Source organism: Lepisma saccharinum, chromosome 11, assembly GCF_977018435.1.
Source record: "Lepisma saccharinum chromosome 11, izLepSacc3.1, whole genome shotgun sequence".
Lineage (NCBI taxonomy): Eukaryota > Metazoa > Arthropoda > Insecta > Zygentoma > Lepismatidae > Lepisma > Lepisma saccharinum.
Window position 1 is genome coordinate 85,493,930 of NC_139239.1, and position 14,469 is coordinate 85,508,398.

The window sequence follows — 14,469 nt, forward strand, 5'->3', positions numbered from 1 at the left end:
CATCCCAGCAGGAACCAATTTTATCCTGGAGCCTGACCATTGGTGTAAAAAAATATGAGTTCACAATTTCTTACTATACATATTTTGGCATATTTTTCTCGTCCTGCAGACCACATTTTAGTTACAAACTTCTTACTACCTCTAATGGAGCAAACTCTCTGAAGGTGGACGTAGATCGGCCATGCAAGGATTAAGTGAAACCAAAGTTAAACTCACCAAGTTCAAACTTCTCTCCAAACCACTTCGATGCCTGGAACAAGATCGACTAACTGCCCAATTCTCAGCTCACACCCTTCTTTATCACAACCCTTCAATAACCCCTATTCTACTTTCCTTGTGGATTTTTCAAACATATCCACCCAGAACCCACAACTCCCACCTCACAAGTAAAGAATGCCTAAGCTAATATAGCTTGCTGTTATTTTCTTGTAGTTTACGGTTATTACAAGCATAAGAAAACAGTTTTTCTTTGTGACGTTTCAGGAGAACACACGCTCCTTTCATCAGACATTTATTTTCATTTTGACTAAAGATACAGTTATAACAATGGTTAGTAATTTTTAAACAAAAAGAATCCGTTATATAATGGACGTTGTCAATGTTACATTGTTGTAATATAGCAACTTAACTGTGAAAAAAAGCAGTCTGTTGTATTTTTGAGATTTTTTAAATTATGAATCCCAAATATCATCAGGTAATTCAAATTCATCATTGTTTTCACACAGTCTCTTGATGTTTTCTGTTACATTAAATTTCAAAGATGGTGGCTTACTCCATTTGTGAAAAAGAAAACTCCATACTGGATCTACATTACCATTTCATAGCTTGCTGTTGGCTATGAACTTTCTGACATTAAGTTTAATTCTCTGAACTAAGCAATATATGCTCTTACAACATGCAATTGTTTGTATGGTGTACATGTGAGGGTGTGCACATAATATACACATAATATACACATGTGTGCTCAGGTGTCCATCTTAACATAGTGTAGTTGCGTGTGATATTAATTGGTTCATGTTATAAAGTGAATGTATTTTTGTTTTGTATTCCAGGACCTGAAAACATGGGCCCACCAAATGGGGTTATGAGTGTCTAGGGGTGCTGAGGGAATTCGATGTTGAAAATAAAGAAAACATAAAAAATGTATGCAATCTCTAGCCACTACATCAAATACCAATAAATGTTGCCCTGAAGAATGCAACGACTTTCTTAATTTTTACTTTATTTTAGGACAAAACAACATGTTTGGACATTTTAAAGGAACAGCTTGCTCTAGGGAGGCTAATGACATATATGGATGTCCAGAGTTTTTTCTACAGCTCGGGAGGAAGATTTTCCCCTCTAATAGCATTGTTCTCTAAAAAAACAACACTCCTTGAGTTTCAAGATATCATGTGCCTGCAACTGCTCTTGTAATAATTAACATAAATTACTGTGAAAACTAGATTACATGTGTGAAATATACCGGGTGTCCCAGAAGTCTTTCCCTGATTACAAACTTTATTCATATCCGCTATATGCAATGTAGTGATGTGAAAGTGGTGCCAAAATGTTGGAAAACTAACCAAGTTTATTTTTTGCAGGTTTCAGTAATGTGGCTGTAGTGTAGCAGTGTTAATGCCAAGGAATCCGGAATTAATGCTCTTAACATCGGGTGGCATCTTTCCATACAATGTTTCTTGGACTTGACAGGATTTGGGAATGAAGATAAATTCCATTTTTTAAATACCAACTTATTGATGGCAGATATTCTAGACGAAAGAATTCTGTACATTTGAAAGTTCCGTTGCACTGTTATTGGTGACTGGGTCTCGTGATACCCGAGGACATGCTGAGCTTTTTTCTGATTTGTGAACATTTCCAGTTTTCTGGGCACTGACACTGCTACACTACAGCCACGTTACTCAAACCTGCAACAAAAAAAACTTGGTTAGTTTTCCAACATTTTGGCACCACTTTCACATCTCTACCTTGCATATAGCGGATATGAATAAAGTTTGTAATCAGGGATACCCGGTATAACTTTAGGCTGATGTCCATTTTACTGGACCATGCCCCTTTTTCTCCCCCCCCCCATCCTTTCTGGATGTCCATAATGACATAAATAATGTCTTACGCTCCAAGGAAGTGGTCATGGAGTGTAAACATTCAGACAAACGTTCCAGTCATATTAAATTATGAAGTGAAGTACAAAACAAAATCATCCTTGCCTTTTAAAAAAACACTTTTTAAACCTTTACAATACAACCAATGGAGGTGCAAAATATATTATACAGGTCTGAATGTTAAAATTAATGTTATGTTAAAATGTTCGAGTTAACCTGTGCATGCATAAAAATTGACTTAAAACAAAACTCAAATCTGTTGCACTATCCCCAAGAATGAACTGTAACATTTTTTGCGAACTTTACACTTCTTCGTAACAAGTGTATAATCAAGAAAATAAAACAGTTTTATCAACAAACAATTCTTAACAACAATGTTGAAGAAAGAAACTAGCAGCTGATCTTTATAGAGACTGCTGCCAGTGAAGGAAAGTAAATGTAACTTCCCTTTCAGAGTAGAAGCAATGCTTGCCTTTTGTATACAATAAGAGCTGTCTCACTTCAGTACCTAACATTCTGCACTCAATATGATGACATGACATAATATGGCACTGTAAGAGTTAGTGTTTTTGCTTGTGCATAAGTTTTGAAGAGGGAGTTCTGAAGGGGTTACTGAAGAAAATTATGGGGTATGCAAGCACCCCTTTGCATCCCTGATTACTTCTCATTCCCTATTTCCCTCCAGAATGTCCAGACAAGAGTATGAGGTCATAAAGGAAATACAGCAACAAAACATACAACCCACACAAGCATTGCAGTGGATCTTGAAGCATGTAAACAAACGAACTCTTGCTGCTGAAAAAAATTAAATGCATATCTGTGTGGTTACTATTCCCCAGTGGGAAAGGAATACATACAATTCAATTTTCTTTCCAACTCAGCCCTATACATCCACAAATCCCTACAATTAGCCATTCTGACGTACCACTCTCTGTTATTTTCTCAATCACTGTATTCCAATGCTGGGACAGTATTTTAACAAAGATCTTCCATTTCCTTGTTTTTAACCTTTACCCTATCACATTCTCCATTCCAGTTAACCTTCCGGTACAAATAAACAACAGCAAATAAATCAACCACCAACTAATAATACCTGGACAAGCAAGACAAGAAAAACATGATCTTGTGAGAAAATTTTGATTCTTAAGCATTTTATTGCGTGAATGATGTATGATTATTCTCTTCTCCCATCAGATTTGTGCAAATATGGAGATAAAATATATCCTGATGGATCAATCTGGAATATCACTGCTTGTGAATTCTGTATGTGCAACCAAGGAGAAGTTAAATGCCAAAAAGCTTCATGTACACCAGTGGTTTGCAAAAATGATGAGTCATATGTTCATTTGCCAGATCAGTGTTGTGCACAGTGTATTGCAAATAGGGGTAGCTGCAACATTGGTTATACCACAAGAAATGTAAGTAAGAAATACCTACTTTTCTTTTAATACATACAGGGTGACCCAAAATGATTACAGCTTTGTAATGAAGAAAGTTATGTACACTAGAGTGTGCGGAAAAGTACATAGGGGAACCCGGGCCAGAATGGAACCATGGGGCAGAACAGAATCCCCCCCTTAATTTCTCTGTAAGGTGGCGGAAGCTAACGGAAGTCTATGGAAAGAATCAACTATCCATAGCGAGGTGTTGGTAGGTAGTTCATGCCATGTTGAATGATCAATGTCATGTTGACGATGTTTTGGTGGATTTTGGAGGTTGTCTTGTAACTTTTGGACATCTCGACTCTGAAGGTAAGATACATTTCCACATGTAACACATGGTTTCCCTGGTTTGCATATTAAAGATGTGGTGGGTACTACAGTGTTGTATATTAACAGTTGCATATTTCACCGACTTTTTCCACCAGAACCTCATGTAGCTTAACAATGTTGGTATATTGTTGCATTATTACGTTTATAGCTACTGTTGTCTTTTGTGTGCATTACTTACATGTGCATGTGTAATAGGATGTTTGTGTAAATAAAACTCAAAGGTTTCGAAGCAACTCAAATTTGGCCTGGTAACATGGATATTTTCTCAGATGTTGATTTCTTGCCTTCAAGCCTGACTGATATCCCGGTTAGGATGGGTATGCCAGAACAAAGATCACAAATCATAGGTCCTTCTACACCAACAAGTTATATAATTATTTTCTTGTAGTTTACGGTTATTAAAAGCATAAGAAAACAGTTTTTTGTTGTGACGTTTCAGGAGAACACAAACTCCCTTCATCAGACATTTAATTTTATTTTGACTAATGATACAGTTATAACAATGGTTAGCAATTTTTTAAACAAAAGGAATCTGTTGTATAATGGATGTTGTCAGTGTTACATTTTTATAATATAGCAACCTAACTGTGAAAAGAAGCAGTCCGTTTTATTTTTATTTCAGATAAAATTTTTTGATCACATTATTTTATATTTAAAATTATGAATCCCAAATATCATCAGGTAATTCAAAGTCGTCATTGTTTTCACAAAGTTTGTTGATGTTTTCTGTTACATTAAATTTTAAAGATGGTGGCTTACTCCATTTGTGAAAAAGAAAACTCCATACTGGATCTATGTTGCCATTTTCATTATTTAATTTATTCCAGTGTTCTTCTGCAATGAACGAAGATTCTCAGACATTCAACTCTATGTTTCCCGTCAATCTCTTTAAAACCCTTCTCTATTTAATCAAATGCTTCTCTTCAATAATGTGAGCCGACAAACCTGTTCTTGGGTTTAGATTTATAATGTCCAAATTGTGTTCGTGCCATCTTATTGCCATTTTCCTTGCAGTTTGTCCTACATAATCCTTTGAACATGAACAACTTATATTATATATTCCTGTGCTTTCCACATCTGGTAGAGAGTTTCTCATTTTGAATTCATTCAATGTACATTCCAAACTTCTTGGTGATCTAAAACCAATTTTGAAATTAAATCTTCTAAAAATTTTTGCAATTTTATGTGAAAATCTTTTGTGGAATGGAATGCACACAAATTTATTTTCAACAGATTTTTCATCTTTGTCTGTATTTCTCTTTTCCTTTAGTTTTCTTGCGACTTGTTTTTTGATTTGGTTTATTCTGTTAGTGTGAAAGCCATTTTCTTTTGCTATATTAAAAAGCCTATCTTCTTCATTTTTGATATCCATATTATCAGAACATAGTCTTTGTGCTCTCAGGAAAAAAATTAAAAATATATTATCCTTTGTTATACGAGAATGTTCTGAATTGGCATGGATGTATTTCTCCCCTACTAATTTTTTCCTATGGACTGATGTTTGAATTGTTGTGTTGTGTTGTGTTGCTGATAAATTTTTCCATCAAATATAAAGTAATTGTAATTTGCACATACAGTAAAGCATCGAACCATTTCCCATGATTCTACTGGGTTAACCTTCATCTCAATAAGCCATCTGTGTAATTCATCTGTGGCATCTTCTATTGGGACACTAGGATATAAATTTTCAACATAAAAACTTGCAATACGATACTCATTATTCCAAACAATATTTTTTTAGTTTCTGTTTCACTTCATATGCATTTTTAACACTGAATGGTGTTTGTTGCTTAATTATAGCAAGCCTTTCAACTAAATAATTGGATAGTTTGTACGCAGGATGTGTGAAAGTTGCAAGGATGGGTCGTATTGGAGTTCCCGGTTTGTGAGTTTTTGCTTTTGGACTACCAAAAACTGAGTATTGTATTGCAAGTTTTGATGTTGAAAATTTATATCCTAGTGTCCCAATAGAAGGTGCCACAGATGCATTACACAGATGGCTTATTGAGATGAAGGTTAACCCAGTAGAATCATGGGAAATGGTTCGATGGTTTACTGTATGTGCAAATTACAATTACTTTATATTTGATGGCAAAATTTATCAGCAAAGTAATGGTCAATCAATGGGAAACCCAGTATCCGGAATCATCTCCAGCATTTTCCTTCATTACATAGAATCTCCAATTGTTATTCAGGTAGGTGCATACTCATACTCTACATCAGATATGTAGAATGTGCTAATTATTGCTAAAAATGAGAACACCATCATAGATGTATTTAAATTGTTAAATGAATCACATTGTTGCATAAAATTCACTTGCAAACCCATGAATAACAATGTAATTTCTTTCCTTGATCTGAAAATTAAGACAACTGACACAACAATTCAAACATCAGTTCATAGGAAAAAAAATAGTAGGGGAAAAATACATCCATGCCAATTCAGAACATTCTCGTATAACAAAGGATAATATATTTTTAATTTTTTTCTGAGAGAACAAAGACTATGTTCTAATAATAAGGATATCAAAAATGAAGAAGATAGGCTTTTTAATATAGCAAAAGAAAATGGCTTTCACACTAACAGAATAAACCAAATCAAAAAACAAGTCGCAAGAAAATTAAAGGAAAAGAGAAATACAGACAAAGATGAAAAATCTGTTGAAAATAAATTTGTGTGCATTCCATTACACAAAAGATTTTCACAAAATTGCAAAAATTTTTAGAAGATTTAATTTCAAAATTGGTTTTAGATCACCAAGAAGTTTGGAATGTACATTGAATGAATTCAAAATGAGAAACTCTCTACCAGATGTGGAAAGCACAGGAATATATAATATAAGTTGTTCATGTTCAAAGGATTATGTAGGACAAACTGCAAGGAAAATGGCAATAAGATGGCACGAACACAATTTGGACATTATAAATCTAAACCCAAGAACAGGTTTGTCGGCTCACATTATTGAAGAGAAGCATTTGATTAAATAGAGAAGGGTTTTAAAGAGATTGACGGGAAACATAGAGTTGAATGTCTGAGAATCTTCGTTCATTGCAGAAGAACACTGGAATAAATTAAATAATGAAAATGGCAACATAGATCCAGTATGGAGTTTTCTTTTTCACAAATGGAGTAAGCCACCATCTTTAAAATTTAATGTAACAGAAAACATCAACAAACTTTGTGAAAACAATGACGACTTTGAATTACCTGATGATATTTGGGATTCATAATTTTAAATATAAAATAATGTGATCAAAATTTTTTATCTGAAATAAAAATAAAACGGACTGCTTCTGCTATATTACAAAAATGTAACTTTGACAACATCCATTATACAACAGATTCTTTTTGTTTAAAAAATTGCTAACCATTGTTATAACTGTATCTTTAGTCAAAATAAAATTAAATGTCTGATGAAGGGAGTTTGTGTTCTCCTGTTCTCCTGAAACGTCACAACGAAAAACTGTTTTCTTATGCTTGTAATAACCGTAAACTACAAGAAAGTAATTCTACAATGCAAGCATTGCGTACATACAAGAAAATGTTATAAAATTACCACATAATATCATTTGTAGATGAATGTTCACCAATTATATTATATTTCACATTCTGAGACCAAGGGGTCCATTGTGCCCCAGTGCCGGGGAAGAATGGACCACTTTACATGTTTACATTTTTTCCAGTTTTTCTTTTTTTGTGTAATGTTTCTTTCTGTGTAATTTCTATTTTTATGTCTGTAAATGTTCAAAGGATATGTACCTAAGTTTGTAGTTTTTTTTGTCTCATATATACCATTTTACTGTCGTTTGAATATTAAGTGTTCCGTTCTGTCCCAGGTTCCCCTACAACTTTGAAGTTTTCAGTCATACACATACTAAATTTACTTCAAATACTCAATATAGAAAATTTGGGTGCCACACAAAATTTTCAATTTGCATGTTATCTCTAGACCTCGGATTTTAGGTTTTTAACCTATTTTTTCCATATCAGCTAAATAAAAAATTACAAGTTACGTCAGTGTTTCATTAAAAAGACACAACAACTAATGAATTTTTATAGTTCCTAAAATAGCCTATTTTCCTTGATAGAACCTATTATATGTTTATGTACCTAAATCAAACCTTTTCATAGGTCTTTATATATTTTTTTAAGATTATACAGGATTTTTACATCACACAGAGGTATTTGCTCTGTTTGTTTATGAAAAAAATCAGCATATTTGAAACATATTCTCTGTCCTTTCCCTCCCTCCAAGTACATGATGTTTCTTCAAAGCTCTAAACAAAGCAAAATGTATTGTGCCACTGTTACCTGCACAGTCCAAAGTGCAGACTTCTGATCTGTGTGGGTCTTGCTCGCTTTCGCGTCAGTTCGATGCTTTGTGGCATTCACACCTTGTGAAGTAATGTTTCAGAATTCAAATTTGCACCACTGACTATGTTTCTGTAAGATGATACTCACAGACAGAAGGTGGAGTTTGACTGTGGATAACATGAAAGAGATTGTTATGTGATGCAGCAAATTATGCATACGTAATTCATTCTTCATACACCACAAGCACAGTATATCAATAATTTATTTAAAATTTTGAAAATTATGTATACAAATTAAAACTTGTTTAGAAAATTAATATTTGGTTGTTATGTAATATATACGATTCTTTTGAAATTTTGTTTTAAACGATTGTATTTTTCAAGGATTTTGAACCATTTTAAGTTTTTTTGGAATCTACTTCAGGATTTTTTGAGTTTAATTTAAGATTTGTAAATCCTATTTTGGGATTTTTAAAACCTACTTTAGAATTCTTAGAGCTATTTTAGGAAACTAAAAGTACACTTTTTGGAACCTAAAAAATCGAGGTCTAGTTATCTCCAACTAACTAACTCTCTAGCCTTCTTAGACCCGAAGGTTTATGACTGCAGCAACACAAGCCTTCCATCTGTCTATCCTGGGCAAATTCAATCTAATGTTTTCTATCATCACTGATTTCCTTTAGGTCCATCTCAATGTAATCCCTCCAACTTTGTTTTGGCTTTCACACAGGTCTCTTTCCATCAGGTTTCCCAACAAGACTTCTGTAAACTCTTCTTTCTTCTCCCATTCATGCCACATGGCCTGCTCACCTAAGTCTTCCTGATTTAATTATTCTTATAATATCTGTACAGGAATAAAAAATGTGCAGTTCTATATTATGTAACCTTCTCCACTCACCTGTTCCCTCATCCCTATTAGATCCAAATATTTTTCCTAAGGATTTTATTTTCAAATATACTTAATTTATGTTCCTTATGTTAATTTATGTAAGGGACTAAGTTTCACATCCACACAATGCAACAGGCAAAATTACTGTTTTGTATATTTTAGCTTTTAGTTTCTTAAATATTACATGAGAAGATAAAAGTTTATAAAAAGGAAAGTAACACACATTTCCTGAATTAAGTCTGCTTTTTATATCCTCTTTAATATCATTTGTTAGTATTACTTCTAAGTACTTGTATTTGGATTGAATTGTTGTTGTTTTAAGTCCACTTTATGCACAGAAAGGTTAATCAGAACTAGACTAGTTATTTATACAAAATTGTGAATGGCAAAATCTGCTGCAATGCACTTCTTGAGGAATTCCACTTTAGAGTACCTATGCACTCAACTCGCAAGACAATATTATTTTGTACAGAAAAACCTAGACTTTAAATTCAAAAAAGATCTATCTTTTACAGACTTGCCACACAATACAATGATCTATCATCAAGAATCGATATATTTTCCTCAGAGTTTGCCTTTCAGTCATCTATTAGAGGAAATGTTTGTAAATAATATCAAATACTTAGTTTTTGTTAATTTACTACTCACTTTTGTATTATTTTGTTACTTTTATTATTTTTTAAATATGTTTTGCTTATTATTATTATTATCTTTGCATTTTCATTGTTGACAACTTCAGTGTAAAACTGCCAACTGTGCTGTATCTGAAATTTTCTCAATAAATCAATAAATAAATATTAAACAAATTTATTAATGAATTTAACATATTAACGAATTCCCATCATATTTCATTAACTCAGCTGGAATTACATCAATGCCAGGTGCTTTGTTATTCTTTAGCCTTTTAATATTATTTTTAATTTCAGTCAAGTTAGGTTCTGGTAGTAATTTAATTCTTCTGCTGTGTGTACTTCATTTACTTCTGATTTATCTCCTACTTTATCTCATATCACATATTCTAAGGGAATGGTATATGCAATTGTATGTCTGCTGTGAACACCCTAATCTATAAGTAGGGGCATGCATATTTTGTTTTTGACAAGAAAACGAAATGTCAGAAAACACATTGTAGTGCTAATTTTTCATGATTTTGATAGGCATGAGATGTATTTTGCTACCATGTTTTGTCACGAAATAATGCGAAATGAACTGCAAAATGCAAAATAAACTCTTAAACACGAAATTTAGGTTTTATTTACCGATGCGACACATTCTGAGGTCTGAATTATCCTGAGAGTTATGCAATTCATGGGAAATTGATTAATTCTGCTGTTAATATTGTAGAAGCAAAAATGGACTCCTTTACACAGAAATAAACTTAATACTCTGATAACTACATAAATGTGCTTTTAGAAGTGAAATGTTAATTTTGTGTAATAAGTGTAGTTTTGAATTCAAATTTAGGATTATATTCACAATTTTAAAACCAAAATGTATTTTTTTATACCACTTTTCATCCAATTTTTCACTGCTATAACACCGAAATTTTCTTTTATTTACCACTTTTGAACCTGAAATTGACTACATTTTTATACCGAAATTTTGCTTTTTTATTTACCAAAATTATATGCCTCTCTCTATAAGGCATCTCCAATATAACATGCATTCTGTCCATTCACAATAGTAAAGAAAGGTAATGGGCCACAGAAATATTAAAAACTGCACATAATGCTGCCTAGGAGCAGATTTTGAATCAGTACACACCACCACAGAAACTTGAACCTGCCATGGACAAGTAGAAGTTAGTGTTATTACTGAAACATTAAAAGTATTTGGAATTTGGGTTTCATTTTGTGATTTCGCCGATATCTCATTCGACAGCCACATGCAAATTGGGACACCGAGTTCTTCGGGATATCAATGCAGGATAGTAGATTCTGGCAATTATTAAGAAACTATCTACGAAAGAATCCACAATCCTCTGCCTACCCTCTCCAGGGTCCAAATGGCATGGTCTACACACAAGAGGAGAAGGCTGAAGTGTTCTCCACACATCTAGAGGAACAATTCCACATACCAGATCAACCGTAGACTATTCAACATCGACTGGAACAACTACGTCATGAATCACTCAAAGCTTATCCACTTCTCACAACCCGCAGGAGGTCAAAGGTGTTATAAATCTTCTTCGACCTGGTAAGGCACCTAGCTTCATTACTATTACCACGTTACAACTGAAGTACGGCCCCAGAAAATTGCTAGTTTTTCTAGCAAAAGTCTGCAATGCTTTATACCTTACTGGCTATTATCCATCAAGTTGAAAAGTAGCAAAAATAATCCTTTTGCCAAAACCAGGAAAGAACATTCTGCTACTACAGAATTATAGACCTATTGGTAGGAACACTATTATTATAAAACTGCACCTTTTATTCCCCAAACATGAATATAGATAGATTTTGTGAAAAAATATCTTATAAAAACAATTTTGGGGGTATTATTTTTAAAAAAATGTAATTATATTCTGAAAAGAAGCAAAATGGCCCTCCTATTGAAAAAAAACTAGTTAAGAAATCTCTCATTTGAAGGATGAAGGAGAGCAAACCTGAAATTAGCTGAAAAAAAACTTGCATACATTCACTCCCATCTGTTTCATATACAAATGGAAAGTTATTTCACACCTGAAACCTTCAAGAACCACTACAAACACTAACATTACAACAAACTCAGTTAGGAACAATCCTTTCATGTCTCACATGTATTCTATTTTGAACAACAGATAGTGGAAGAGGAAAAATTCATAATATGCAGTTCACAGGTTATTATCAGTGGTGCAGTAAGCTTTGGCAATGGTGGTGGCTGATTTGCTAAGCTGCTTCATTTTCACAGCCATGCCACGTATATTGTCATCTGCAGCTATGGTAAGAAGACAACATGTATGCCTCCTATAACATCTCTGAAATGGCACTAAGGATAAATTGTGCTCTTATTTGTGTCTTCCATATAAAGTATATTGAAAGTTTAGATTGTCTGTCAGGATAGTTTTCTTATTATTATATAATATTTTCTTCCTTTGCAGGATGGAGAGTTTTGGAAAGAAGGATCTAAGTTATGTATGTGTCAACATAACACTGTGCAATGTTTTGAACCGTCATGCTCTGATGGTACATCTAAAATTTCATCATCCTTGCTGCCATTCTGCTTAAAACGTTACCAAACAACTTGCTCAGAAAACTGTGAAGTGTGTGATAGTCATAACCCTACTCGGTGCATTAAGTGTAAAAATAAATTAGTAGAAAATGGTGTGTGTGTGAAGCAATGTAGTGCAGGTTATTATGAGAAGTACGGAATCTGCAGAAAGTGCCATTGGAGTTGTGCAACTTGCAGTGGTAAATCTCAGTTTCAGTGTTTGTCGTGTGCTCATGGATTGTTTGTTAAAGAAGATGAATGTGTGCCGACATGTGGCTCTAGTTATTATAGTGAAAGTGATAGATGTTTACCATGTCACAGTAGTTGTTTATCTTGCTCTGGTCAAGAAGATACCCAGTGTACAAGATGTAAAAATGGTGGAGTTCTTGAAAATGGAAAGTGTGTGGAATTGTGTCAGGAAGGATATGCTGTGAGTGGTGTGTGCCAGTCCTGCCCAGACAATTGCAAATTTTGTAGTAAAAATGGATGCATAGTGTGTGAGAAGAATTTCATACTACAAAATTTTCAGTGCGTTTCAACATGTACTTCTGGGTTTTTTCTAAATCAGGATGGAATATGTGCAGGTGATGTATTTACTATTTTATACATAACATTAAATTCCAAGCCATGCCTATCTATTTATTATGCAATTACTATTAAAGAAATTCAAGTTAGATAAGATTTAAGGAAGACAATTATGTTTCATAGCATTGAAAATTTTGCTTAAAATATTAGAAAATACTTGCAACTGGTTCTGTTTCTGATACACAATTTCCTAGGTTTCTTCAGGTTGAAACATTCAGGTTTTCTGTGAAGTTTCAAACAGTAAGAAAAACTCCCACCATTAAATGAATAAAATAGGAAGGTGGAAGGATGGCAGCAAACTACAGTTTATCCAAATGTCCTTTTATTAAAGGACTGTCATTTAAAACTGTCACTACCGATAAAGTCCTTCATTTGTCCTTTATTTTCAGAGAGCTTTTGTAAAGGATAAACATGGGGTTTCTTTCAAAGAAAAAGACATGAGAAAGGATAAGGAAAGATTACATAGAAGTTTTGTTTGTGTGTTTGAAACTTATCAGTTACTTTGTGTTTCTGAAGTTATGGAATTTAATAGGTAACATGTTTGAAATATATTTAAGCTGAAAACGGGAACCTTTAACCTTTTGTGTCCCAAGCATCTCGATCGAGATAGCCAAATGTAATCCTCACGGTCCCAAGCGTCTCGATCGAGATGCTGTGTCAAGGTCGTAGTTTTTACATTATAACTTTTCTATTTTTGGCTAGAATTTCGATTTTTTTTTAATATTGTTCCTAACACATGTATTTAACAGAAATGTTTTTTTGCATTTTTATTTATCTTCATGAAAATTGAGGGGGAAAGGCGGGAAAGGGCCATCTCTTTTGCGTCTCTTTTCAAGGTCAAATTTTTGCTGACAAAGGAAGACCGGCTTTGTTGTTCTAAAGCAATGCTTTTCATTCCTTTCTGTTAACTGCATGCGAAGGAAGCCTGTTTATCAGTATCCGATGTCAAAATGAAAGTTTTCCGTGAGGGCACAAGCAGGGGGTGGGGGAGGGAGAAGACTGGTTGTTGAATCTTTGTTGTGAGAATGGAATTTCGAAGCACGCTGAAGGAAACCTTTGTTTTTTTAGCACAAGTGCCCACAAGTTGCAACAGAGATTACCCTGCATTGTCTAAAAATAGAATTTCAAGCAGCTGCAAGAATTGGCGCTAATTTTTCACTGCATTCTAGCTTTTCATCCGTGAATGTTGTGTGTAGGTGTCGTTTTGTGCCCAAGTGCGAGGACATTTTTTGGGTGAAGTGACAATTTTTTAAAATAATTTTTGGGGGTTTTCTCCCTTCCCCTCCATATATATGCCAAATTTGCATAAATTTTGCATTTTGATATTTTTTTCGGGGGGGGGGAACTTTTTTTTTAAGAAAAGTATTTTTAGGGGATTTCACTCCTTTTCCCCCATATATACGCCGAATGTGCATAAATAATATATCTTCTGAATCTGTGATTCATTCTGCATACAACGGTATATTGTTCATATCTCCAGGGCAAATAGTCTCTGAGCTAAAGTCATTTCAAGGTACCGCTGCATTTTGAAGCTTGAATCAGTGGCATGCCAACCATTCCTTTTGGGGGTACAACTCAAGTTACATTGGTCATATGATAATAATGCAAATATTTTTGT

At 33.8% G+C, this 14,469-nt stretch overlaps 1 protein-coding gene across 2 annotated transcripts in view; it reads left to right on the forward strand.

The window, feature by feature from the left end:
• LOC145994954 (extracellular matrix organizing protein FRAS1-like) overlaps positions 1-14,469 on the forward strand; it is a 408,454-nt gene that overhangs the window by 130,070 nt on the left and 263,915 nt on the right. For both annotated transcript variants that reach the window (XM_083131481.1, XM_083131482.1), the window contains 2 exons: positions 3,300-3,523; positions 12,157-12,850. In XM_083131481.1, coding sequence (XP_082987607.1) covers positions 3,300-3,523; positions 12,157-12,850 — 918 coding nt within the window. The remainder of the gene's footprint in view (positions 1-3,299; positions 3,524-12,156; positions 12,851-14,469) is intronic.